The sequence below is a fragment of the Takifugu rubripes genome, chromosome 4 (assembly GCF_901000725.2).
Source record: "Takifugu rubripes chromosome 4, fTakRub1.2, whole genome shotgun sequence".
Taxonomy (NCBI): domain Eukaryota; kingdom Metazoa; phylum Chordata; class Actinopteri; order Tetraodontiformes; family Tetraodontidae; genus Takifugu; species Takifugu rubripes.
In genome coordinates this window covers 7213339-7240011 of record NC_042288.1, presented here as the reverse complement: position 1 = coordinate 7240011, position 26673 = coordinate 7213339, and the positions used below count along the sequence as shown (strand labels likewise).

At 44.3% G+C, this 26673-nt stretch overlaps 2 protein-coding genes across 5 annotated transcripts; one reads left to right on the top strand and one right to left on the bottom strand.

Moving 5' to 3' along the window:
• Positions 1 to 1964: 1964 nt before the first annotated feature.
• abch1 (ATP-binding cassette, sub-family H, member 1) lies at positions 1965 to 18966 on the bottom strand. Of its 4 annotated transcripts, none has more exons than XM_029835198.1 (21): positions 18325 to 18689; positions 17833 to 17886; positions 16854 to 17002; positions 16138 to 16297; positions 15482 to 15636; positions 13975 to 14082; positions 13165 to 13258; positions 11689 to 11763; positions 11324 to 11504; positions 11141 to 11237; positions 10896 to 11064; positions 10564 to 10664; positions 8934 to 9004; positions 8790 to 8839; positions 8561 to 8617; positions 8334 to 8404; positions 8136 to 8224; positions 7780 to 7883; positions 6148 to 6307; positions 5597 to 5701; positions 1965 to 5033 (listed from the first exon to the last, which is right to left on the bottom strand). In XM_029835198.1, the coding sequence occupies exons 3-21, from the start codon at positions 16985 to 16987 to the stop codon at positions 4927 to 4929; spliced, it is 2088 nt and encodes a 695-aa protein (XP_029691058.1). In that variant the 5' UTR covers positions 16988 to 17002; positions 17833 to 17886; positions 18325 to 18689; the 3' UTR covers positions 1965 to 4926. The 4 variants fall into 4 exon arrangements, with proteins under 4 accessions (XP_029691058.1, XP_029691059.1, XP_029691057.1 ...); XM_029835199.1 differs by lacking the exon at positions 18325 to 18689 and adding an exon at positions 18236 to 18271 and having other exon boundaries at positions 17833 to 17843; XM_029835197.1 differs by lacking the exons at positions 17833 to 17886; positions 18325 to 18689 and adding an exon at positions 18831 to 18966.
• Positions 18967 to 19900: 934 nt separating this feature from the next.
• On the top strand, positions 19901 to 26374 carry LOC101072765 (galectin-related protein B). Its single transcript, XM_011603086.2, has 5 exons — positions 19901 to 20332; positions 20832 to 20915; positions 21005 to 21093; positions 21714 to 21900; positions 22897 to 26374. Exons 1-5 carry the CDS (start codon positions 20300 to 20302, stop codon positions 23038 to 23040), a joined length of 537 nt encoding a protein of 178 aa, XP_011601388.2. The 5' UTR covers positions 19901 to 20299; the 3' UTR covers positions 23041 to 26374.
• The last annotated feature ends 299 nt before the right edge of the window (positions 26375 to 26673 follow it).

The following is a 26673-nucleotide window of genomic DNA, read 5'->3' as shown; positions in this document are numbered from 1 at the left end:
AGCCAAATATTAAATAGCACTACTGTCCCGTGTTTGAGTTGTCGTGCTGCCATGGTGACAGTAACCATGCGCTGGCTAATGTTTACAGAATGTTTAGCATGTCACAAAGCAGACACATTGGGTGACCGGTCCAGATGAATCAAATGCGTGTATGTGTTGGGGGGGTTCATGTATGTGTGCAGGTGTGTGTTGTTTTTTCTGCATTTGATTATTCAACTAAAGCTCATGTATCATGCTTCAAATGCATGTAGTAAAACCGCAGTACAAGTGCTAGAATATCCTTCTGAAAGTATTACAATCATACAGTGTCGGTTACATGTGTGAGAAAGTTGAAAGATCTGCGTGATCTGTATGTTCCACTACACTGTAATGCATTGCAGATGTTGCTTTGCAGTAATCTAAACAGGAGGAAACACAATGACACAACAGTTCTTGATCTAATACCAACACCTGCCGGTCCACATGATCAGCCGCACGATTGACTTTTGGCCAGTTTTGCAAATGGCAAATGAGCAGTTTGTGAAGCGAAGCATGCCAGAACGCGACTCAGAACCACTGGCGAGATTTTTTTTTTCTATTCGACATCTTGGCTGTTGGTAGTTTCAGCTAAAAGAAGGAGAACATCAAAAGCGGTTGTTGGGTGGAAAAAAACAAGACAACAAAAAAACAAAGTTCTAAAGAAGGATTTAACTTGATTGTTTAAAAGGATCACATCAATTTTGTGGGCTTTTCAGTTGCATGTCCATGCTTGTGTCCTGCACTGGTCTGATCATCTGTCCAGGCTGGATTCCTGCACTCCTCATGAGCATGTTTAGGAGGAACTGGCTTAACCTTCTGAACATATACTGCACATTGCATGGTCCAAAATACATTCTAATTTAATTAATGTGTCGGTGTGATTTCGGTGTGTTTAATCTGGGTGGAACACTTAACCAAAGCCATAAATTAAGAGAATTCTTTTCATTTCCTGATTGAATATATGATTGATGAATGAATCCCATTTTCACAATTTCTCTGATGTTCTGTCAAAGTACAAAGTACATTTCCCAGTACACTTGTGACACAGCTGCACTGGTTTCACAATCCCCGTCCATCTGTCCTTCCATCTGTTTCCCTGCGCTTATTTGGTTCCCGGTCGTGGGTGTAGCAGTCGGTCCATCTTCTCCTCAACTTCCTCCTCCAGTAGCTCCAGAAATAAGCAAGTATATTCCAGGACTACAGCTTTAATCCCCCCTATACATTCCTGGAATAAAATTTAAAGAGTCCATTATGTGAAATCTATTATTGCATGGGCATGGATATTTCTATTTGTTTCCTCACATGTAATTAAAGAGATTCTGTAATGAGGTAAGCCATTGTTGCTCAACTCATTAAACAGTGTAATGGGCTGCGAACAGACAACCAGAATCTGATTTCACACTAAACTTAAAGAGCTTTTAATAGAACCCTGTCAGCGAGGCTGTTATCTGTTTTCCATTGGCTGCATAAAACTGAAATACTACACTCAGAGAGGCATGACAGCATTGAGTGTGATCAATGATCTAACACGTAGTAAAGAAAAGTGCTCGGGTTACTCTGAATGCAGAGTGTCCTCACATGAGGGGGTTCATGCATTTGAGGTAAAGACCGAGGGACATGTGTTGTAGGAGGCAGGTTGTAGACTTGTTGACGATGTGGGTGTGTTTCGGGTCAGATGGGTTCAAGACTGCGAGAGTCCAGGTCAAACTGACTCATTTTTGGATTTAAATGATGATGCTGGGTTTAATTGAGGCCATATGAGAAGGTGGGAGATGTCCGTGAAGAACAAACCTCCCGGGAGCTCAGATCCATGCTGGAATCTTCTGCTGTAAGAAGACACTGTATATTTGGTACACATGTAACACAAGACTGTCCATCACAAATGCACTCATCGTCTCTGGGGCTCTTTTTTAGTTTTACTGTTGCATTAATGACTTAAACAGGAATGGTTTGCATAACAAAGAGTTTATTTCGAACCATTTTTGACCATCTTGGAATGATATTTGGAGCTTTAGGCAGTTTTTTTTTTTTTTAAGCTCTGACATTGAAAGCAGTAAAAACAGTGTAGACCACACAAAACAGGAACAAGAACTAAGTTATTGCTCCCAGAAGAGAAACCACGCAGTTTCAACAGGCAGGTGAAGTTTCTCACGAAGGCAGAGAGGTCATGATCATTGCCATGGAGACAGGAAACACAGTGATGCAAGCAAGCATGATATCACTGAATACATCTGTTGTCTGTGGCCTGCAGCTGTTTATATAACCAGAGGATCATGGGGGTTTTTGGAGTTTTCGTTTAGAGTGAAATCTGGCACCACTTTTAAATGCAGAACAAGAGGAAAAAAAAGGCTTTTTCAATGAGGTTTATTGTTTTAAAAATACAACTCTAACAAAGGATATTTGCGGTCTTGGTGCGTACATGTCACAGCACAGGAGTGTACACGCCCTACATGCCCTTTGGGGACAGACAGGAGGTAGATGATTGGAGGGTGGAGAGTGGAAATCCCAGCAATTAAGCCTTTAAAAACCAGCTAATTTATTGCTGCATGAATTTAATCTGTAAAAGGAACACCGCCATAAATAAGTGTGTTTGTCTAATTTTTATACATGCACGTGGTCATTTTTAAGGGATGCTGATACAACGTCTGATTTGTGATGGTCGTTGAGGGTCCTCTCAGGCGCAGAGGTCATCCCAACACAACGCGGGACTCCATTGGCTTTTTTCAGATCCAGAAGAGAGCTACAGAACGTCTCTGCACAGGCTGACAAATTACAGGCGAGCGCACATTGGTGTCATCATAACTTGATAAAACACAGCAAGAGCTCGTCTATTTATACCAAGCGAGAGCAGCGTCTGGCAGATATAAAGACAAATGTACAGCAGAAGCCATTACTTTGGAGGGAACTCTTTAGAAATCAACCTCTAACATTACATACAGCATGTGGAGACTGGAAACTAGTGTAAACTATCCACAGGGGTCACTTAGAGTCCGTATTTGTTCTGTACATAGATGTTTTTCCCGCTGAGCACCATTTCCACAATCCATCCAAACACAACACTCAGTTAGCATGTATGCAGTTTCACAGACGCGGATGTTCAAAGATCTGATCTGTCCGGACCGCGTCCATGTGAATATAAGAATCTCTAAACATTTCTAAATATTTACAAGATTGGCACAACGTGCGATGCCGGACCGAAACGGGTGTGCTCTGTTCATTTTCGGGAAACGAGCACACTTTCTTTGTTGTACAGAGGTAAACCAGATCGACACCACTAATCATTCCTGCGTGGTGCATGAAATAAAAAAAACTCAGGAGGAATTATGAGCGTCAGAGGCACAAGCAAACTGATGTTTTTAAGGTAAAGGTTAACATTTTCCAGCCTCTGCCGGCTCGCTGTGGTTTCACTTTCAGCATGCAGATACGGAGCTGTTGTGTAAAACATTTGGTTCATTATCTGTATACAAAGATGGGCTGAATGTAAATAAACAGACTACTGAGATATAGTTCATAACTACTGTCAAAACTAGTTTTTTTGCTGAAAGAGGGTGTGTATTTAATCTTAAAAGTGTAGGATTATGATATCCTCCCTCCGTTTGGCTTTTGAAGCTCAGTGACCATTAAAATTTAATGGTTGAATGATTCATTTTCAAGTGAAGACAAAGGAAACAAACTCCTCTTTCATTAAAATAAGATGCTCTCGATCTTTTTTATAGTTTTAGTTGTTATAAAACTAAAAATAACAGTAAAGCAAGCAGAATCTGAGCAGAAAAAGCCAAGGAAATCAGTGTTGTGTTATCCATTTCCTCTCCAATGACTACAAACTTCTGTGATTATCTTTCTAGATTTCACATTTATTCTCCATTTCTGGATTTTTCTTCTCCACAACACCCCAAAGGCACATCTCCATTACCAGCTTCACTCCCGCGTGTGTGCTTTTATTCCGTGTTGCTGTTGGAGGAACATTCGTTAACTTTAACTGCAGAAGTTTTCGAAAACATGACCACATATGTTGTGCGAAGCGTTCATCCAACAGTCTCCACTCTGTCCAGCAAAGCGGATGATAATCAAACACAGTGATACAGTACCAGGATTTTCCCATCACCAACATCCAACCACATTTTTTCCATTTACAGGCACAAAAACACAAGTCGCAGCCATCAAATAGACGGTGTGCGTTTGGCAACGCGGGACAGAAATACGACAGTGACACAGCAGGAAACTCGAGGAGGCCGCGTTGCCGCGGGGCGCCTGGATGAGGGAGGATTTTCCTGGACGCTGCAGAGGAATTGGCATTTTTCAAAACCTTTTTCTGGGACTCAACGCAACACAATCTGCTCCTCAGTTTCCTGCTTGTAAAGCAACCAGGAAAAAAAAAACATTTTCACGTGTCGTGTCAGACAACGCTTGGAATCTTAAAGTCAGCGCTGAGTCACGTAATCAGAACATCCTAAAGGTGCACAGCTCAACCTCTCTGTTGACATTAAGAGCAAGGGCAAGTAGAAATTCCCAAAAAGTGAACATATGACCCTGAGATGGAGAATAATCCAATGATAGGGTGAAAATGTTAAACCAGCTGCACACAAAAGTTTAACTGTGCGTCCGCTCTATTGAGCACCGACAGTCTTGTTTGTTGTCAACTTCAGTGTGAAGCATTTTGAAATTGCACTGGTCACTGTTGCAGATTGGCGCAGCTGGGTGTGTGTGTGTGTGTGTGTGTGTGTGTGTGTGTGTGTGTGTGTGTGAGACAGGGTGACAATGTGGAGGAGTCGGGCAGCTCAGTGCATGGATCCACAGTCGGCCCTGCTTCTACCTTCCCTTCTCTGCCCCACAGATCCTGAGGCTCAGGTCAGTTGCTGTTTCCCCAGGTCTCATTCCCAGATGGGTCAGCTCACCGGGACCAAACGATCATGTACGCAGCTTAAGGATGACGGTGGCCAGGATGAGGAAGAAGGTGTTCCAGCCCAGGGTGACTGCAAAGCCTCGCCACACCATAAAGTGAGACAGACCCCAACCTGCCGAAAAACAACTGACTATTAGCATGTAGCGTGCAAGCACTGAATGAGTTTCAAACTTTACAAGACAGGATTTTCTACTTTAAACCTCCAGTTTTTCCAATCAAATCTACTTTGTTTGTTTAGTTGGTGAGGAAAAATTGCAGTAACACTGCATACTGGAAAAACACAAGTATGATTTTGGTTCCACTTTCAAACAGCCTTTTTCCTGAATTTTCTGAGTTTTTAAGTTAGCTTTAATTAATGATCCTGCATGATAAGATCTACATACAGGAAGTGGCTCCTGTGACTTCCTGTGTATGGACCTATCATGTAACATAGATGAGGACTGTTTAGAAGTGAAACGGCCACGGAACAGAGACGGACTGGGGGAGAGAGCGAAACCAGTACCCCTCACATTCCACCATCCTGAGTTACACCGGATCCAGAAGTGATTAATGATTTAGAAGGCTGGCTAATGAGCTCTGTGTGTGGGTCTGTGTGTGTGTTTGTGTGGACATCTCCACCACACAGCAGACAGCAAACCGATGGAACCAATGAGTGTTGTGTAAGGGGTGCTTCACCTCTGTACATGATACAGCGGAGGGCCTCGGAGGCGTAGGTCTGCGGAAGAGCCAGGCTGATGTAGCGAAGAGGATACGGAATACACTCCACAGGCCAGATGATACCTGCAGAACAGGACGCTTGCCTCAGGTTTGACAAAGCACAGCGCATATCTGGATGTTCTATTCCAGCAATGGACTCCATAAAGCACATAAACGATCTAATATTTCTCTAAAGGTTATCCTGTTGAAAGAATTAACTTGCAACATCCAGAGCAGCAGAGGAATGTTTGATCATGGAACCTGAAAAAGCTGCCCAGAAACATCTGCTCAGTTTAGTTTGGTAGCTTCTTGCTATAATTCAGATGATCTCCATGATGTAATACTCCTCTTTTCTGCACAATGTGCCCTTTATTTTGTAAAAAAAACATGCTTAAATTGAGACAAAAGTCAGTTATTGTACGTTATGATATACACTTGGCACCATATCTTTCTGAGAGGATTATACCTCCACCACATCAGATAAGTCACACTCGTCATTTCTGGGCTCAAACCGGTCCGAGCAGGCCTACCGCTGATGATGAGGTTTGGGTAGAAGATGCCCAGGGCGGCCTGGTTGGCACTCTGCTCATCGTCAATTGCGGACGAGATGACGAGGCCGAACGAGATGCCGGTGACTCCCTGAAGCACGATGAGGATGATGATCAGCACCAAGGATCCTTCATTAGGCATCTACAGAGCCAAAAGAGGGAGAAAGACGGAGGCGGATTAGAAAAAGACTAAATGTGGAGATAAAACAGGGTAGAGAGCTTTCCTTCATGTCTGCTACACACTAAAGCTTCCACCCAGATGTCCTCCGAGTTAAAAGGACAATTCGCTCGGTCGTGATGTTGATTTTGTTTTACGGGGCATGAAAAGTGTATGATGATGGATGATGCATTATTCGAACTCTGTCATTTGAGAGTAAAAAAATCCAACACCGCAAAGGTCTTTGAAGAAAAGCGGCGATAAGATCAAGAGAAACAGGGATAAAGGGAACGCGGGAGAAACTTACAGAGACAGACACACTGATGCTCTGCACTCATCTGGAGCCAAAAGCACAACAATAAATCAAAAGTAATGTCACCCCTGATTAAGTTTAGCTGGCATTTGCAGAGACTGTTACCAGACCAGCGGCGTTGCATAAGACGTGAAAGTCTTCGGGGCCAAATAACAGAGGGAAATGTCCTGGCTCCAGAGACACAGAAGTTGATCATTCCGTTAACTTCAATCTGCAGGCATTTGCAAGACTGGTGTGTGCCAGTGCACTTGTGCTTCAGTGTGTTAGGACACTATCCGTCTCCCCTGACAACGTGCAAAAATAGACCTGCGCCGAGAGGCCACATGACTACCCGGTTGCCACAGCAATCCCGGGATTTGTCCCTGGATACGACCAGAGCAGGAAGTGATTTATGCAGCGGTGGTCTCTCTGGACTTCTGCACCTTAATTAACACACTCTCTCTCTTACACATGCACGCACACGCACACGCACACACACACACACACACACACACACACTCTCTCACACACACACACACAGAGCAGTCTGTAGAGCCATAAAAACCCATGTCTGCAAGGACACCATAACATAAACACTCATTTGTCCTCTTTTGTCCTCTGAGTATCTTCTCTGTGCATTGATTGGTTAATAAAAATGATTGAAAAACAGGAGTTCACGTGACTTCTGTGACTTTCGGACCTGCACTTAAAAACTCACAGAGACAGAGGAAATGATAGGTCACGTTGTTGAAACTGCTACATGTGTTTACAATTAATTATATGGAATAATTAGGACTCTAATTTCACATATTTAACTCTGTCTGGATGGAAAGAAGCAGCGTAATAGCTAGTAATGACTAAACCTTCTGCCAATCCCGTTACAAATTAGGAATGTGATGATCTTTTATTTGCGTTTGGCTGTCCAAAAGGAAAGAAAAAAATGACTAAGTAGCAGTTTAATTTGATGAAGATCATATGGGTCTGCTTTAAATCCTGTCAGTGTTTCGTGGTCTGTTTTTGCAAACAGGTATGAATTTTATTGGGATCATAAAGCTCTGAAGGTAATAAAAGTTAGCAGTCAATCTGTTCTTATTTGGTTTGTGCAGCAAACTGGATTACTTTGTTGCTGTTGTGAGAAGGGTCTTCCTGTGAGGGTTTTCCTTACATTGAAGACGAGCAGTATGAAGAGGAGCAGCAGGATGATCTGAACGCTGATGACGAGCAGCTGAGAGAAGAGGTGAGCCAGCATCGTTTCCAGAGAGCTCACGCCTGGTACAAGAGAATCACATTATTCATCACTGACTCATCAAATCTCATGATAGAAAACCGAACTGAGTAATAATTAACAGCAGATTTTTATCAGATATATATAAGAAATTATTGTGAGATAGTAAGTTGTTTCTCACACGCCCGTATAATATTGACTACAGCACTCCCCCTATCGGCTTGATATAGAACTGCACAGTGTCTAATTTTGTGTGGGAGAGAGACACGGAGAGAAAGAGAGAGAGACCATCTTACCTGCCACCCAGCACCTATCCAAAAGTCCCTCCTTCCTCTCCAGAACAAAGGAGAGAGCCGTCAGCCCCACGGCCAGGTAAAAGGTGATACTGTGGGGTAGGAGAGAAAATTCACTGAAACTCTAATGTAACAACACGCCCAGGAAACATTTTTCTTAAATTTACTGATCACTATTAATTCATTGTGCGACTGACTGACCTCAGAACAGCTCCAGGTGTCACAAATGTCGTGAAGTCCGTGTTCATGCTGCCATAAATCGGCTCTTCAAACTGCCAGCAGCAAAAGTTACAGTGAACATTCATGTGCAGGTTGTAAGTTTATTAGGAACAGACTCAGATTTCTTGCAACGTTTGACTGGACTACAAATGTGTTTCTCCATGCATTTGTTCTTACTGCCGCCTTTCTTCTTACCCTGTTATTTTTACCTTTATTGGTAAGGAGACCAGGTAGGACATGCTACCCAACTTATGATCCACAAAAGCCTGCAAACAGAAGACACAGGAAGTTGTTTCTAGTGGCCATTTAATGAAAAGGCTTCATCCATAACCCAGTATTATTCATAATGTATCAATATATCACATTAATCCTGAGTTCAACCTTGTGATTTTTGATTTCTTATGCTTGAATCTGACTGTCCTCATGGAATACACAGACCTGAAAGGCATCGTGGAGCTTCTTCTGGAGCATTAAGGCAATCTGCCGGTCTAACCACAAACACAAACAGCTTGTCTGTAAATATGTCTCATACATCTGTCGTGATTTCAATACATTCCTCTAACTTCTTGTATTTCATCGTACTTGTGAGATCCAACCAGACATGGGCCGAGCCACCATCGACCACCTCCCTGGAAACCTGTCGCTCCACCATCCTGTTAAAGCAGGGACAGGCTCATAATCCCATAAGGTTATTGATGCTGGACTACAAATTTCAACTATTGTAATCGAAATATAAAACACCAGATTATGCCACAACATGAAAACCAAAATGAACTCCAACCTAATCACACGCAGTAATTATTTCAGATTGACATTCAAAAACACCAGCATGGCTTCATACTGGTGTTTATGGTTAAATTTGTATTCGGCAAATACTGATATGCATCACAACCTGTTGCAGCCAAGCTGTGTACCTATAAGGACTCGGTTGGGTTTAATTAGCCTCTTTGCCAACAGAGAATAGCCACACAGAAGAGCTCTGAGGGCTGAAACAAATTATTTCATCAATTCAATTGTTAAACTTTACTTCAAACTATAATAAACACAGTGTAAAATATAAAGAAAGGCACCACAGAAAGTTTCCAAAATGAGGAAAGGCTGCTAGTCCTCATAACAGAGAAGAGGCATTACTATTTTAGAAAGCTTCTTTTAACAATATTGTAATTACGTGTGTCTTGTTATCAACTTACTGTCAGACTAGAGGATCAGATTTAGTAGTCAATGTATGCCTTCTCACGACAGGTGAGGTGGCAACTTTTGTCTTCTTCAACAAGAATGAGTGTGTCTTTGGTCGTGTCAGGTGTGTTAGGGACAGGAAGGACCAATCACACACTCAGACGCGCACCAGCAGGGCCACAATCGGCATCCAGGACAACAACACCCACACTTGACTCATCCTCACATGATGCTGATTCAGAGGTGGAATTAATGCCAGTTAAGTCTGTATTCACGCTGGTGGCAGAAATGTACAGTCAGCTTGAAGATGGTGAAGCTAGGAGCAATTTAAACTGTAGACTAGCGCAACATTTTGTGGCTGCCTGTGTTTATGAGTTGCTTTCCAGAGATTTATTGTGCATCTAAAATGACTCATGCAACACAGGTGTAAATTGTGACGCTGTCTCAATAAAAAAAAAAGTAATTACTGCTAAAGATATTGTAACGGACCTCATAGCATATTGATTAAGTGTGTGTGTCTTTTGTCCTTGAATTTGCCTTGAAGCTGGAATGCTGTCAATGCTTCACATCGGTGCTCTGGCGGAGACGCCTGCCTTTGTGTGGCTTCAGTGTGACGTCAGAAATCGAAACCGATGTACACAAACACCATCTTCAGTAATGGATGAGATATATGAACACTGCCGGTAATCATAACCTGAGCCAGTGCACGTGAGAGGAGGAGGAGAAGTGGGGCTAAACCAGGACAGACAGCAATGGATCAGGAATGTGAAGAGGAATCGCGCAGCTGATTCTTTTTTTTAAATGTTGATTTCCTGTACTGGGTTCAGTGACCACAATTTGAACTGACACACAAATGTTTTTGACTTCACCTTCCTCTTTCTACACTGAGCTCTCACTCACAGAGCTTCTGCAAATAGTGGGTTTTTATACACTGTTTTAAACATTTATTCTACACATTTCATCAGTGGTAGCCAAAAAAGTCTTATTGGTGCATTTCGACCTATTTTATTGTACAAAACTTAGAGGCCGAGCTCACCTTTTCCTTAGGTATTCGGTGAAGTTTGAACTGAAGCCGATGACGCCCCAGTACTCCCCATTATAGATCCCTTCAAATGCATCTTTGTGGGACAATGGCACCTATGGATGTATATGTGGGGGTGACATAAATTACATTTGATTGTTTTAGAGAAGCATGTATAACCCTAGAATTAAAGGTCATCATCTTTGTTCTGTAGTAAACTGAAGTGAAACTTATTTTTAGTAAACTGAAGTGAAACTCTTAATCAAATCCAGTCTGAGGGCTGGACATCCATCTGCTCAGTAACCATCTCATTTATGATGCTTCGGTGATGCAGTGATCAGTCATACCTGTTGCACACTGGAGTTGTCCAGGAAGGACAGCAGTGATCTGCTGTAGGCGTTGGTTGACGTCTCGTTGTTCACCACGGCGACCTGGATCCCTCTTGGGTCTCCACCGACGCACAGACAGATCAGAGAGATCTGGATGACGGGCAGCAGGAACTGGAAACACAAGGAGCTGCAGACACAGAAGAGGAGGTGACTCCTGCCATTACAGTCCACGCAAACATGTCGTGCTATCGTCTCCCACGTACCCTGGCATCCTCTTCATTCGCACCATAGTTTTAATGGTCAGAGCAGCAATGTTCCTCAGCTTTGGCAGGAGGTGTCTGGCTCGCACCTTCCAGTCCGCTAAACACAGGAGAAGGATGGTGTTTATCATCGTTTATTACATTATCTTTAAGCATTCCCACCCTGAAAGATGAAACTGTGCCGACCTGAGCATTTGGGAATTTCCTCGCCGGGCACTGGCCCGACCCCGAGTATCGGTTGACTCTCGTCTTTCCCGCTCTCGAAAGACTGACTCTCGTCCAATGTGCCGCCTGGTGGGATGGACTCCCGTTTGGAACCGCTCTGGTCTGAGATCTCACACAGCTGCAGGAAAGCCTGCTCGAGTGTCTGCAAGCACACAAAAAATAGATGAGTGAAAGAACTACATGTCATGACCTGGGTAGAAGGATGCATATCAACTCAAATTGTCCGTTAAAGGCTTCTATGGAAACATGGAAACACATTCTAGCATGTAGGAGGGGGACCCACTGTTTAGGTTTTATTTTGGGGCGTCCACGACCGTTGTACTCACTGTTGCGCTGTGCTGCTTCATAAGTGCATCTGGAGGACTTTCAGCCAGCAAATGTCCGTTCCTCATGAGACCAACCTGCAGAAGAGGTCAGAAACAACAACAGTTGCAAACGGGGATCAAGTCTGGCTCTATGAACTTATAAAGAAGATGTTAAATCATGTTATAAGGTCATTAAACAGCCATTTGGTGGCATATTTTGGCACATTTTTGTGATAAGTGGGTGACGCGTGTGCTGCGGGAATGATGATCAAACGTGTTTACGAAGGTCATTCCTCAGCAATTGATGGGTGTTTATTTTGAACCTTGGCTCTGCACACACCATTGAACCCTGAGTGTTACCAGAGTGGTTAAACTGGTTTTTAGCTACTTTTTTTGGCTCGCTTTTACATGTAGCTGTATCAGCACGATGTCAAAATGACCTTAGATCTAATTTTTGTCTGAAATGAAAAGCTCTGCATGCACAGGTGTGCAGAAATGTGGAACCTACATAGATGGGCTGAAGAGTTCAGGCTGTTCTCTGTGCTATGTGGGATATTTAAATACGAGTTATGTGATCCAACGGGACGTGATCAGCGTTGATACTGGAAGTCTTTTTCTGGGGAAGCAATACAACAGTATTCAACAGATATTTCAACGCTTTTAAATATATATCAGGGTCTTAGAATAGTGTTAGAATAGTATAAATTGCACCAGTAAGTCTCCAGAATGAGGCATTATTGGCGAAAAAGTAACAAAGTTGCCTTATGATGCACTAATTTATGGTTTATGGACTTCACAAGAAGATTAGTTTTGAAACAATTACTTGGTTCATTCAGTGGATTTGTTCAGGCATTAGTTTGACAGGCAGTGAATGGAGGGGGGGGGGTGAAGAGCCATTGTTTGTGCAGAATTCCAGCATGCGACCTTGTCACTACAGGTTCTCTGTGTCACTGACGGGAGTAAATCTGCGAGTGCACAAATTCAATGAGAAAACATCTAGAGCAGCTCTTTGTAGATTGTTATTCCTATTCTGCATGCATGAGCGTGCACGAGCCTGCATGTGGCTGGATGGCGTTCGGTTTGCACAGGGAACAAATTTTAATCAGCGACTGTGAAAGTCCACCGTCGACATCGGGTTTTGAGTGCATCAGATAAACTGATAAAACCTGCAATCGCAGCAGTAATCTTCTATCAGGCGACGACTTATCTGGAAACTCGGGTTTCTGTCGTTGTGGGCACCTTTAGACATCAAATAATCGCAAGCACAACAACATGTGATACATTTATGCTTTAAGATACAGAAACAAAAGACCCAATTAGTGAACTAAAGAGGGAAAACTGTGGGAAATCCTTTGTAAAATGCTGCATAAAGACATCAGAGGGAATTCCACCTCTGAAGCCTGCTGATGAGGTTCCATTTATGCCTAATTTGGCCATGTGTGCTTACGTGCACGCGCGTGCATGTATGTGCATTAATGAGCAAATTAATTATCTGACCACGTTGGCTTGCCGGGCCTCTTCGATGTAGTGTGTGGTGATGATGACGGAGACTTTTCCCGTCTTCACGATCTCCACCAGGTGCTGCCAGATCCTGGAGACGAGATGGAGGCACCAGAGATGTTAGGGAACGCTTGACTGGCTCGGCAACCGATTTCCTTATTAATGGATGGTGTCAGGAGGAGGCAGCATGAGTGTCCATGACAGTTGTGCAGCTGTCAGCTGTAAACTGATGATGGCAGACAATCATACGCAGACAGAGAAACTGAAACAAAAGAATCTCACCACTTCCTGTCATTGTCAGGTCCTTACAGGAAGTAGAAAGATGGTATCAACTTGGTAAACACACAGGGGGCACATTATTGAGATTAAGCCCAGAGAGATTAATCAGGTTTGGTGTGTGTGTTTGTACTTGTTGCACACTGACTAACAAAATCCTCATTTTACAATCCAAGTGAGGACATTATTAAGTAGTGAGGACATTTTGACTGGTCCTCACAACTTCAAACGATAGTTTGAGGGTTAAGACTTGGTCTTAAGGTTGTGATTGGAATTGGGTTTAGGTCAGGGTTCTGGTAAGTGTTGGAATGATTAGGGTGCAAGTAAGGGGCCGGGTAACGCATTACGTCTAAAGATAGAAGAGCAAGGAGTGAAGAAATAAGTTTCACTTCAGTTTACTACAGAACAAAGATGATGACCTTTAATTCTAGGGTTATACATGCTTCTCTAAAACAATCAAATGTAATTTATGTCACCCCCACATATACATCCATAGAAGAGCATACGAGTGTATATTTGTGTGTGACTCACTTAGCTCTGAGAACAGGGTCCACTCCTACTGTCGGCTCATCCAAGATGAGAAGTTCTGGATTCTGCAGGAGAGCTGCTCCCAGAGACACTCTGCGCTTTTGACCACCACTGCAACCAGCAAAATAAACCAGTCAGGACAACAGCCACAGAGTGCCAACGAAAGGTTCTCCCACGTTTCTTAGTCTTTTTTTTAGCTAATAAAGCATCTCATCTCTATGCATGCCATTCAGTAGCGGGGGGGGTTGTGGGTGGGGACGAACCTGCCTGACAACACAGTGGGAAACAACAGAGCGCGTGATGTGGAAGGATGGAACATGCCTGACTGACGCTCCCGGCTCAGACTTTGAACATTTGTGAAAGCGATGACTGTCACCACTTTGCTAATATACCAAGATTCATTTGAACAAAACAAAACTGTGTGGTCACGAGCCACAAGGAGAATTTACTCATACCAGAAATGCCTTTCATGGTAGGCAACAGCAACCTGTGTCTCACAAAACACCCAGAACAAACATCCATCCATCCATCCATTCTCTACCGCTTATCCGGGGTCGGGTCGCGGGGGCAGCAGCCTAAGAAGAGAAGCCCAGACTTCCCTCTCCCCAGCTACCTCCTCCAGCTCATCCGGAGGGATCCCCAGGTGTTCCCAGGCCAGTCGAGAGACATAGTCTCTCCAACGTGTCCTGGGTCTCCCCGGGGGTCTCCTACCGGAGGGACATGCCCTGAACACCTCACCAGGGAGGCGTCCAGGGGGCATCCTGACTAGATGCCCAAGCCACCCCATCTGGCTCCTCTCAACGCGGAGGAGCAGCGTTCACCACAACGGACCGGTGCAGAGTCCGCATTACTGTGGACAAACACCCATTGCTAATCCTTTTCAGATGAAACCAGTTGCACTGAAGATGAGAGGAACATTATGCTAATAGGAGAGGTTTAAGAAACATCTTGGGCCAGAATAACCTTTGCCACTTAAGTACAAAATAGTTGAATGTTAACGTTTCCATCAACAACTGCACAGTGTTAAAGTAGCAAAAACCAATTTCTTCACTCAATTCACAATTAATTTTGAAAAATGAAAACAGTTTTTCATGTCTTTTTAAAAGAAGGACTGTAAAATGAGCTGCAGGCAATTAACTGATCAAGCAAAGCTGTGCAGATAAGACCGTTTGTTCAGCGGGACTGTAAACCCTCCAGCAGATAAAGAGCATGTGTTTCCATGTTCTCTGTGGGTGTAAACACAAAAGGTTGCAAACCTGCACTGCCAGAATGGGGAAGGGGAGGTGCTGGACTTGAACGAAAAAGGGAAGGAATTCATTTCAAACTTGTGACAGAGCTAAAGGCTATTGTTATCGCTGAACCTACAAATTCAGTGGCCAAACTGATCTGCTGGGTTAGAATGTGCCCTATTGGAATAAACCTGCAGTTCAGGCTGTAAAACCTCAATCCTACAGTGTAACAGAGGCCAGATCATCCGGGAGAAGAGAAAGAGTCAAAGTGGCGGTCCAACCTGAGATTTCGGACCAGACTGTTCTTCTGAGGTAGATCCAGGAAGTCGATGAGAAAGTCCATGCGTGCCTGGGTTTCCTTTGACGTCAGCCCGTGGATTCGCCCAAAGAACACCAAGGTGTCGCTGATGGTGAACTCGCTGTACAACGCCAGGTCCTGGGAGAGAAGATAGACGCACACAGAGAAGACGTGCACTTGTTGAGAGGTCAAACATGTGTCAGAGAGGTTCGAGGTTTTATGGGCCACGTGTTGGGATTTAGTCTCTATATGATACATGATGACCGCGTAAATGACTGTTTAACACCAGCACTGTTCAAGATAACAAAAACAAGCTCAGCACAACAACTGAGCCCGGGGGAGCAGATGAGATCTCACATCTGGGCCCCTCTCAGGTGGAGGGTTGTGGCCGTTTCAGATGGCAACAGTACCGTAGTTTAAGGAATCTCCTGAGGCGCCAGGCTTCTGTTTCCACTTCTGTTCTGAAGGGAGAAGCTTAAAGGAGGTGCACAACAGCTACCGGACACTTGGATTTGATGCTGAATTCATACCTTTTTCAGATGGATTTAATTGTGTGCTCGAACAAGGAATATTTCCGAGGGTTGCCACTTTGAAGCAATTTTAATCTCATTTAAGAACATTAGTTGTGTTAAACAGTACCTGCGGCATGTATCCAACCATCTTTCCTGGAACTTCATGCCCAGGAAACGCAGGCGGCTTCCCCAGTACGGTGATGTGGCCCCGGGAGATTTTCAGAGTTCCCACGATGCATTTCAGTAACGTGGTCTTCCCACATCCACTGGGCCCTAAAAGGCCGTAACTGCAACACATTCACGAAAGAAGAAATAGATTCCTGTCAGGAGGGAGGTTGAGCTGAAAGTGCATCTTCTGAAACAGGACAGCTGGAAGATCAAAGAGAGCAGGCAGAGAACTGTTTATGTGAGACTGTACAGATAACACGATGCTGAAATTAGATAAAAACGACTGGCTGGGAGACCTCACTGGCAACACACAATGATTCTATAAACTCCTAATGGACGTCAGACATCTGTGGTGAAGTGAGGAAGTTGTTTTTGATTTAATTGCTGTTAAATCTGAGCGTTACTCTCAGCTCAGGAACGCTGGTATGTGTGAGAGCGGTGATCGGCTCACATGACGACTGATGTCAAATTTTTCTCTCGGGGAGAGGAGCGACAGGAATGGACCATCAACAGACTGCAGCAGCTCTGGTTAAAGGGTTTAAAAATGGACTTTACACTAGAACAACATTAATGTGCAACTTGTCCACCTTTTTAGAATAATGACGTGTTCCAGCATAAGGAGTCATAGCTAACCACTTCTGTCCAGCTGGGTTTGGTTGATGGCGTTGGACTTACATTTGTCCCTGGGGTACGCTCAGGTTGAGGTTGTTCAGGACCTTCAGTTTGCCGTAAGAGCGGCACACGTCTCGGCAGCGGATCGCATAATCCTCCTGACCAGAAGGCAGAGAAGCTTCCAAATCAGTCTTCATTTCACCGTCCCTGAGCTGGCCGAGAGAAGAGATGTCAGGAGCAATTAGGGAAAATCATCCCATCATGGAAGCCTTTCTGCAAAAGGTAGATGGCACTAGTAGAAGCAAGGGATGACATACACAACACAACCTGGAATTAGTCGATATTTTCAGGTGAATGGCAGCTGCGTGCATGCACAACGGTGCGGTTGTGCTCTTTCTCTGAAAGCACTCACACTTCCTCATTATTTGCATGTGTTCCATTAATTTTAGATATGGGGCTGTTTCCCCTCAGCTGTCCAGATTCTAATTACGAACCTGTTTTGCAGTTATGGCCTCTAATTCGTGGAACCAGCTTCCTCTCGCTTTTGGTTTTAGCCCCTAGTTAACATTTTTCAAGTCTCAGAACTCACTGTTTCACTTTTTCCCGCTGCACTGTAGATGTCCCAAATATTTAAGTCCAAATTAATTAAAACAGTGGGAAAAGGTGCTGCTGCATAGCAAAGTGAAAAACAATCACTTAAAGCAAATGTTGTCTTTCTAGCAAAAGAATACACCACGCCACTCTGGATTTTGACATTTCCGCTGCTTTAATATGACTTGTTGGACTTTAGCAGCACTTGAGCCTTAACTCAATCCTTTGTGCAATAATCTCTTATAACAGCCCTCCTTCATCGGTTTCCCCCACTCTCCACTAATCCGTCATCTCTCATTTTCCTGCAAGATTATCGAAGCCCACGTCTGCAAGATGTTGGCAAGGGAGTTGTAAATTAGGCTACTAAGAATCAACAATCCTCTGTCTCGCTTTGTTAACCTTTAACCTACATTAGGATCTATTAGAAACATGAAAAGACAAAAACACTCACCCCGAGAGAAGCTGGTTACAAGGAAGCAAAAGATGGAAGGATGAAGACTGATGGCTTTGCAGACAACAACCACAAGAGCATGTGATCAGCTAAATGAAAACCCAGGAAGCGGAAGAACAGGTTTACCTGCACTGGTGGAGGGTGGGTGGGTACACACCACAGCCCGCAACAGGTAGATTTACTCACTGGTGAACTGGGCACATGTGCCAGTGTGCTCCTAGTATTTAAACATATCTTGAAAAATAGCTGTGCTGTTTGCAGAAACGTGATTTTTGAATCAGAGAAGCCCGATTTAAAGTCTGGGTTTGGATTTATTTTGTGGAATCTCTCACGATTTAAATGATTTTACGGATCTGGTACGTTTGACATTTACAGTCAGTATTAAAACTGACAGTTCTATTACCAGCCAGGAAGGAAGCCCGGCACACAAAGCCCTCTCTTTCCATTCATCCTCGCCTCTCTCCCGCTCTGCTGATCAGAGTAAATGCATACCTCCTCTGCCAAGATGTTGCCAACTTGCGTCAGCGCCAAGTGGAAGAAATCGGGCTTAAGCAGGCGCGCTCAAATCCCCCCCCGGATTCCGCATAATGTGAGGCGAGTGAGAACGTCGGGTTATTTATAAGCTGCGCGTCGGTAGCCTACACCCAAGCAGCTGCCGCACTTTCAATTCTGTATTTGACGCTGGACGCGCAGCAGCGGCTGTGCGCTCCGCCGCGCCGCGCTCGCCCGCTCGTCTGTGCGCGATTCTCGCTCGTTTGCGTGAGGGAAAAGTCCGCCCCCGTGCCTCACCATTTAAATGTCTCAACGGAAGCCTGTGGCAAGCCTGTGCAAGTATTGGAGGTTGCCGCTGCAGTGATGCGCATCCTGTGATTCCTCCCCATGATGCTGCGACAGCGAGCTTCGTGGGGGAGGATTCAGGCCTGATGCGGCTGAATACGGAGATTTTTTTTTTTTTTTTTCATGTTTGCAAACGGTCTTTAGCAAAGTTTTCTACTTACCCGCTCCTCCATCTCGTTGCACTCTGCAGGGCGGACCGTCGCATCATCTCGGCCGGCAGCCTCTGCGGCCATGGCAGCAGGGAGAAGGGCGGACTGCACGACTGGGGAGGCAGCGAGAGAGGGGGAGGGAAAGGGAGAGGGGATGATGAGCCGTGGGACATCAGAATCGAATCAACTGCTCTGTGACAGCAGAAGCAATAACCGTTTCAGGCTATCTGCCGTAGGCTTGATTTCATGTTCCCAAAGGAAGTTTTCTATCCGGAGTTGTGGAACTACAGCCCACAAAACCATCTGATTATTTTGAATAGATGGTACATTGGCAGGTCTATTTCAGTCGTTTAGATTCTTGGAACAGTTCTGGTTATAATGTTTAAGAGGGGTAAAATAACACAGTAAAAAGGTTAATATGACGCGATTAATCGGCATCAGTGCTAACGAAGTAATAAAAATATAAAGAAATATTTCAGACATGATTCAGGTCATTGTGTCGTTTCAAGATAAAACACTAGATGGCAGCATAGAACACCGAAATCAACTATATAGTATAATATAGCATAGAAGTGATCAGTCTACGGGCGAGTATTCAAATTTAATAACAAGAATTGACTGTGAAGTGTTTTATTGTAATCTCAGATTTTTACAATTGAATAAATGATTAAGGTGAGGTGTTCATTCTATGTGTGGATGGTTTTCTATTGATAGCCAATGAACAGTTTACAGTTTACTTGGTCAGTCATTGTCGGAAATTGTGCTGAAGCGAAAAAATTAAGATGGTCCAGAGCAGGCCACCGTACAGCTCGGTGGTGCAGTATCTCATCAAGCCACGCGATGGCAGCATATGCAGGTAAAATTGATAGAAGGAAGGGGGAAGGGGGGAAGGGAGGGGGATGAAGGAGGGAGGGAGCTCAAATAGGGCAGAGGAGAAAAGGGAGGGGAGATTTCTTAAAAGTCAATGGCTGGGAGTCAGGATAAAAATAAAAAAAAAGCAATTACTGTTCATGAAACAGCATCTGGTCTATTTATAGGTCATTATGGCCTCAGAGGCCGACGGGACGGTTTAATCATTGAAAAGTATTGAGTTGTCACTCTTTGCGAAAACCCCACTGTCCGGTCTGGCTCTCCTCTCACACGCTCACTGACCATTCACCCCGTGTGTTTGGAAGTTCATGCAAAAACGCCCAAAGTGCGCGATGCCTAATTAGGTGAAGGGTTGGGGAAAATCTGTCTTGATTAGCCTCCAACAGACGGGGATTAAGCTCCCAGTCTGTAATTAATATAAAGCATACGTCAGCAGATATCCACCCATTTCAAAGAGGAGTGGAGCGCAGAGGAGTTCTGTGTCAGGCTCGGAGACTCCGGAACAGGACTATCCTCCCCAGTCAGTGCCACGACGCTGACACACCAGGCTCCTCCGGCGGGCAGGGCTGCCTCTGCTCCGATAATAAGCATCCTGTGCGACTCTGCTCAAGATGGCGGTGCAGGCAGCGGAGAACGACGGAATAGTGAGTATTTGTAGGCCTAATTGTGAGGCGTGAATGACGGTGCGTGTTGCTTTCTTGGCTGTTTTGCGGACAACGACAGGCCGGTCGGTTTTAAACGCGCCGGGGTCGGTGATGCGGCGCATATTGTAAATACGGAGCGCCGTGCGCAGCGCGTTGAAGACGTAAGCCGACTCCTCTTTCATCTGGGGCCTGGGAGGAAATCCAATATGATGGCTGGTGAAATGAAACGGCGTTGCACGCTCCTTTTGACGCGTTTTTTGGGAATGTATTTGCACGTTTACAGCAGAGCCAGGCTTAATTGTATAGTCGCGGAAGCGCACGGTGACCGATAACATCACTGCCGGTTGGCCGCCTCCTCGGAATTGTGGGAATCATGCGAGGGCCGCCTGTGTGCAGATTTTGATTAACAGGCCTACAGCCTCCCGGAGCTCCCCGGCCGGTTCAGCTCAGATCCGACCCGACCCGACCTGCTAACTGTCAGTTTCTGTCTCCTGTCAAGAACATGGAGGTTGATCATCTGAACGACTCGCTGGGGAACCCCGGACTCATCTCACCGGATAAGGAGGATTTATCACGTCTCCTGGTAAGGAAGATGCCTAAACACTCACCAAAGTGCATCTATATTTATCAGCACGTCCGGGCTGTGGAGTAAATCTAACGCACTTTGTGCAGACGGTGCCCTTCAGCGGACGAATCCGGGGAGGCATGCGGCCAGGGAAGAAGATCATTGTGATGGGCATTGTGGACCTGGAGCCAGACAGGTGAGATAACGCTAAATATGCGCGCACGCACACGTTATCTGCAGCCGCCTTTGTCTCATGCTGTTAAAGCTACCACCCTCATGTGCGCTTGGAGATTTTTAAGATATGGGATGTGGTTTGTTCGGACCAACCGGACCTGCAGGGCTGCTGCCCGAGGAGCGTGTGTAAAGGCAGTGGTGGCTTTAAGTATGCAGAGGCAGGGCGTTCCCTAGCTGGGAGACAGGGGGGGCAAAGAGAGAAAAGGAGAACCAAGTGAGGCAGGCTGGGCTGAGTAGGGTGGGTCCTTTTTTTTTTTTTTTTTTTTTTACCCCAGATGGAAAATTTAGACAAAGTTGTTACCAAACCTCTCAATGATCTCATCAGCACAGTCAATATAAATATCCTGAGCAACAGTTTCTGAGCTGGGAACGCACACGTTTCCTCATATCTAAAGTTCAGCTAAGATTCAGTTTTGTGTAAACAGCATGGAGGGGGGTGAGGAGGGGGCTGCAGGGCAGGACGTGGCTTATAGTGGCTTTGGTCTTACACAGCAGCAATAGAATTACCATGATTTATCCTGGATTATAACCCCAATTCATATGTCTGACACCCTCGGGCCTCTGCTTCCTCCCCCATCTCAGCTTTGACGTGAGTCTGACCTGCGGCCGCGCCTCGGAGAAAGAGGAGCCCCCCCACGACGTGGCCCTGAAACTCACTGCCCGCTTCACCGACCGCCAGTTCCTGCGTAGTGCCCGCATCTCTGGGAAATGGGTCGGGGAGGAGGCGTCCACCGCCTATTTCCCCTTCATCCCTGATCAGCCTTTTCGGGTAAATAATCTGTCTTTTTTTTTAAGGGTGAAATTGTTCTGGGGGAAACAAAGTTTAAAGTTGCTTTTTAATGGCACAAATTCCACCAGTCTACATAAACTGACATCATACACCAAAGATTTTACTGATGTCATCTGACCAAACCTTCAGTGAGCATGAAAATTCACAACTACTAGCAAGTTAGCTTAGCATTCAAGCCCAAGAGGTCAAGTTTGTGATACAGCTGAGGAACAAAGAGAAGTGAATGGCTTGTAAAACCCTGTGGTGGCCATCACAAGTTCTCTGGGAGTTAATCATACGTGGCAACAGAAATGTCCTTTGTGCTGTCGACGCCGGAGACAAACAGGAAATGTTTTCCACACTACATCACATTTATCTGCTGCATGACGCCGTATCCTGTGCTGGAGAAGGCGCTCAACACAGCATCAGCTGCCTGTGTGGTGGTGGTGGGGGGGGAGTTTGAGGCCCGTGCGTCGTCCTCATAAGACCCCAGGAGTTGTTCGCTCTGGGATTATAGTCGCCCCAATAACTTCACACAGATGACACAGATGGTGTTTATTTGAAGGATCTGTTATGTGTTTCAGCGGTGTCGATTCAGAATAAACCATTAAAAATCTCCAGAAAAGAATTGAACCCCCAAAGGTCAGTTTAAAACAATTCCCGATGCGCTGAATGTGGCCGAGCCGCCGTTGTTGCGTGTATTTTTAGACGGCAAGTCCGGCTGTGGTTATGTAATGGCAGCGGTGTGGTCGGTGTGAGTGTGACGGAGAAGTCGAGGACGGCGAAAAGGCTGCAGACTAAGGTTGTTCGTCATTAACGAGGAGGCAGTGAGACGTTGCGCTGCGGTTTCAGAACAGGATGGGGAGAAAAACGGCACGTCTGCTGTAGCTCTGCGTTGAGAACAATGGCGCATCGTGAGCGCTGACCTCAAGCCAGATTGTGATTTATTCCCGTAGTGTAATAAACTCCTCTTCTCTGTGTTTTTGTTTCCCTCAGATTGAGATTCACTGCGAGCACCAGAGGTTCCGGATATTCGTGGACGGACACCAGCTGTTTGACTTTTATCACAAAGTGAAATCTTTGTCCTCGATCGACACGGTACGGATACAGGGAGACCTACAGATCACCAAGCTCGGTTAACCCCTCCCTCCTCTTCCTTTGCACGCCGCGTACGAACAAGGGTCGCGATCTCGGACGATCGCGCCATCATTCATAACCCATCATGCAACACTGCTGCAGCGGGGGAGCCTGGGCGAAAAGTCCAGCTTTTCTGCCACTTTCCATTCACTTCTCTTCATTCTTTTCCATCCATCGTTGTTCTGACATGAAGATGCATCGAGGGTGAACGACTTGGCTTCTTATTTTCCCCATTTTTTTTTTTTTTTTTTAACCCCCCTCCCGTTTTGTCAGATCAGGGATCTTTTTTATTAGCTCATGTGTTTTTGCTGAGACGGAGGCAGATAACTCGAACAACAAAAGGTAGTTACTCAGGAAAGTATATGTTAGGTGCACTTTTCAGCTAAAATTAAGGCAAACCAGTGAAAGTTAAAAAAAAAAATCATATGAACTACAAACCAATAATTCTGAAAGCATTTAAAAAAAAAAAAAAAAAAATCCTTTGAACTGTTGTAATTGACAAGAATCTGTGGAAGATTCCATCTAACGCGACTGATGAGCACCTTCAGCGCTCCGGCGGGTTTTTCACATGGTCCAAAACTGATTGAAAACAAAACGGTTGCAGAAGGTTTTGTTACATTTGAAGCAACTGGATCTGAATTTGTTGCTCCATCAATCATCAAAAGCTCTGAAGTATGCAGCAGAACATCCAGTTTTCTCTGTGTTCCGTTCCTCTGCCCCCTCTTGGGTTTATTCCAGTTGTCATGGCAACGCGCTCCATTCTCACCGACCCAAATACCTAAAATTGAGGATTACGTGATGGCATGATGCATCTGAATCTGTCCCATACTGGATTCTTTTTTGGTGGCATTTATTCCTCCTTGAAGTGAGAAGAAGCACAATTATTACACTTGTGTAAATTCAGAGTCAAAGAATTAGTTTGATGGCAGCTGTGAGTTTTTGGAAGCAGAATCGGATCCCGATGATATTCTGAATGTATTCCTGTTCCCGCAGGAAGATGCAGAGCTGCACAATATCCTCCTCGCGCTTTTCGTTGGTTCTGCTGTCACACTTTGTTTTTCATTCCTTCAGTGTTTGTGTTTGTTGTTCTGAAACGTCCCACACCAGATTTGTGGTGCGTTTGTTTTTACAGCTATAGCCAACCGATACACTAATGTCTTAAATGCATCGTAGGCTTTTGTCTTTAACTGTTTCATTCTACACGGGTCATCTTTTAGCATACAGGAACTTGTCATAAATGCACAAACTGTAGAAGCCACAGTATTAAGTGTGTGTCTGAAATGACTGTTTACACCTGTTATTGTATCAGTTCAACATAAACTACAGCTCAATATGAATTTCTCAGTACATTCAGTTACTTTAGTAATAAATGGTTTAAAAGATGTAACTTATGCTTTTGTTAAAGGAGAAGTCTTTATTTTTTACTTCATGAGCTTTGTCGTAGTTCTGCACATTTGAATCCTAATAAATGGATGGAAAATCAGTAAATCTTCTGTTGCCAACAGCCACCAAACTCCAATTGCCGATGGCAACACAGCCGTATGTAGGCTAGACTAGATCTCACTCACAGAGCTTCCTCTTCCTTTGCCATCACGTCTCTGTCTGCACGTTTGCATTCATCGCAAGTCGCACAGCAATAAAGCCGCAGCAGAACCGGCTTGGTCGGACAGGGTCTGTTCAGGCTTTGCTTTGTTTTGGACTCAAACAGGAAATGTTGTCGGTTTATTATGAGGGGCGGGATTGAGCCAGCGTGAGGCGTTAGTTCACTGTTGCGGCAGAACAAACATGTACAGTTGTTTTCACAGGATGCATTTTGGGGACTTTTTTCTCGGTCGTGATCATGTAATACATCTAAGCCTCATAACTCGTGTGTTTCCTGGGTGTTTATGCTACAGTAGATGTGCGTTGGAGTGTAAAACTGGTTCATGTGTTTCGTTCTTTAACAGAACTCACCGTGTTTTGCAAGGATTCGTGGGGGAGGGAGATGAACACTTCAAACCTGGAGAAATTAAAGGGCTCATCTGAGGAGCTTGTGTGCGTGCGTGCGTGCGTGTGTGTTTTCTTCTGGTTGTTGTGGGTTTTTAGATGTCGGATGTGGCGTAGGTACATGGACTGATGGTAACTGGTGCACTTTAAAAGAAGCTAAAAATCTCCAGCTGAGCAACTCACATCTGCTGATATTCCGATTTAAAGAAATTCCCCATGACCGCGAGATAAACGGTTTACTTCTGAAACAAACACGCCACAGTTCTTGATCTCCTAATGATTCCACCATCCTCGGAAATAACAATTCATCCCTTTAAAATGCAGCTAAAAATGAATGTTACTTCATCCCGATTGTAATCTGATTCCTTCTGAGGTTTTCCTCTTTCATATACCCCTTGGTTATTCAGGGAAGGATCTAAAACTCAAGAGAACAGCATTATTTGACCCACAGATCTGTATATTCCTGCCATTTTTGGCTCTTGTTGTACATAAGGACCACGGCCTGACCGGCTTCATCATTACCATGAACGGAAAGCCTTTTCTCTGCATGTACCTAATACCTCTGAAAGTTCTTTAGTGTTTGCTGTTTCACAGACATTCTGTTTATGTTGCAGATATAGTTTAGAAGTCCATTCTGATCACCAAATGATTCTTCACAAATCAAATGCCAGAGAAGTAATTTGGAGTATAAATTGACAAAATGCCTTTTTCCTCTTTTCACCCCTCACTTATCTTTAAAATAACAAGGTTGTAAAAATTAACCATCTAAGAATCTGTAGATGTAGGATCACCTATTTCCGAGTGTTGTGAGTGTCGTGTGGTTGTAACATCACTATCATTTCTATTTATTACCGTGTAACCAGCAGGGTTGTGCGTGTCAATGGTTTCCTATCTGTGTTGGTGAAATCCTGTTTGTTTTTTGAAGTCATCTGGTTGAGCTTGTATAAAAGCAGAGTTTGACCCTGAATACTAGGTTTAATTGTTTACTTTCCTGTCTGAAGGTAAATCAAGGTTGTGTGTTTGAAGTCAGTGTTGGATCAAAAATAACCTCTTTTTACCTTTTGGAGGTTAACCGTCAGCAGGATGGACCAAGTCTGAGCAGCGTCGGGGTGTTGGCTGCTGGACCTTTACGCTTTTGCGTCACCCAGCATCGTGTTTTGCCTTTTGATCCACTGTTTTCAACTGAACAGCTTTTATGTGGCAAAGAAACATGTTGCATATTGTCATCCTGGGATCACCTTGGTTTTGTTTTTCATGTGCAATGGACCAATGTTCAAATTCAGATGGTACATGATGTCTTTGTTATTTTTTAAAAACTAACTTACAAACAAATAAAGTTCCAGTCTTGGAAGTCTTGCTGGTTGTGTTTACTGAGTAATTGCTGGGGTAATTTAGTGACGAGTAAATTAATGATGTTTATAATAGAGATGTTGACTAATTATTATCTAATGAATGAATGCAGCATTGTAAAATATCTTACTGACCCCAGTCTATAGGCTTATGAATAAACCTTACAATATCCAACTAATTATTTGAAAGCCCATATGAGCCAACTTAACTTATCATGACACAATGACATTGTTAAGAATATTTAGAATGCATGCAATTAATAAAACTATTCAAAAAGACAAACCTTAACGTCACGGAAAG

Excerpts from the sequence above, each read along its gene's own strand:
- abch1 (XM_029835197.1), bottom strand. The coding sequence starts at position 18,902 with ATGGCCGCAGAGGCTGCCGGCCGAGATGATGCGACGGTCCGCCCTGCA. Across the intron at positions 17,003-18,830 it reads GCAACGAGATGGAGGAGCGG|CTCAGGGACGGTGAAATGAA; the intron begins GTAAGTAGAAAA and ends TCTCTCGGCCAG. Across the intron at positions 11,065-11,140 it reads CGAATGAAGAGGATGCCAGG|CTCCTTGTGTTTCCAGTTCC; the intron begins GTACGTGGGAGA and ends CTGTGTCTGCAG.
- LOC101072765 (XM_011603086.2), top strand. The coding sequence starts at position 20,300 with ATGGCGGTGCAGGCAGCGGAGAACGACGGAATA. Across the intron at positions 21,094-21,713 it reads GTGGACCTGGAGCCAGACAG|CTTTGACGTGAGTCTGACCT; the intron begins GTGAGATAACGC and ends CCCCCATCTCAG. Across the intron at positions 21,901-22,896 it reads TCCCTGATCAGCCTTTTCGG|ATTGAGATTCACTGCGAGCA; the intron begins GTAAATAATCTG and ends TGTTTCCCTCAG.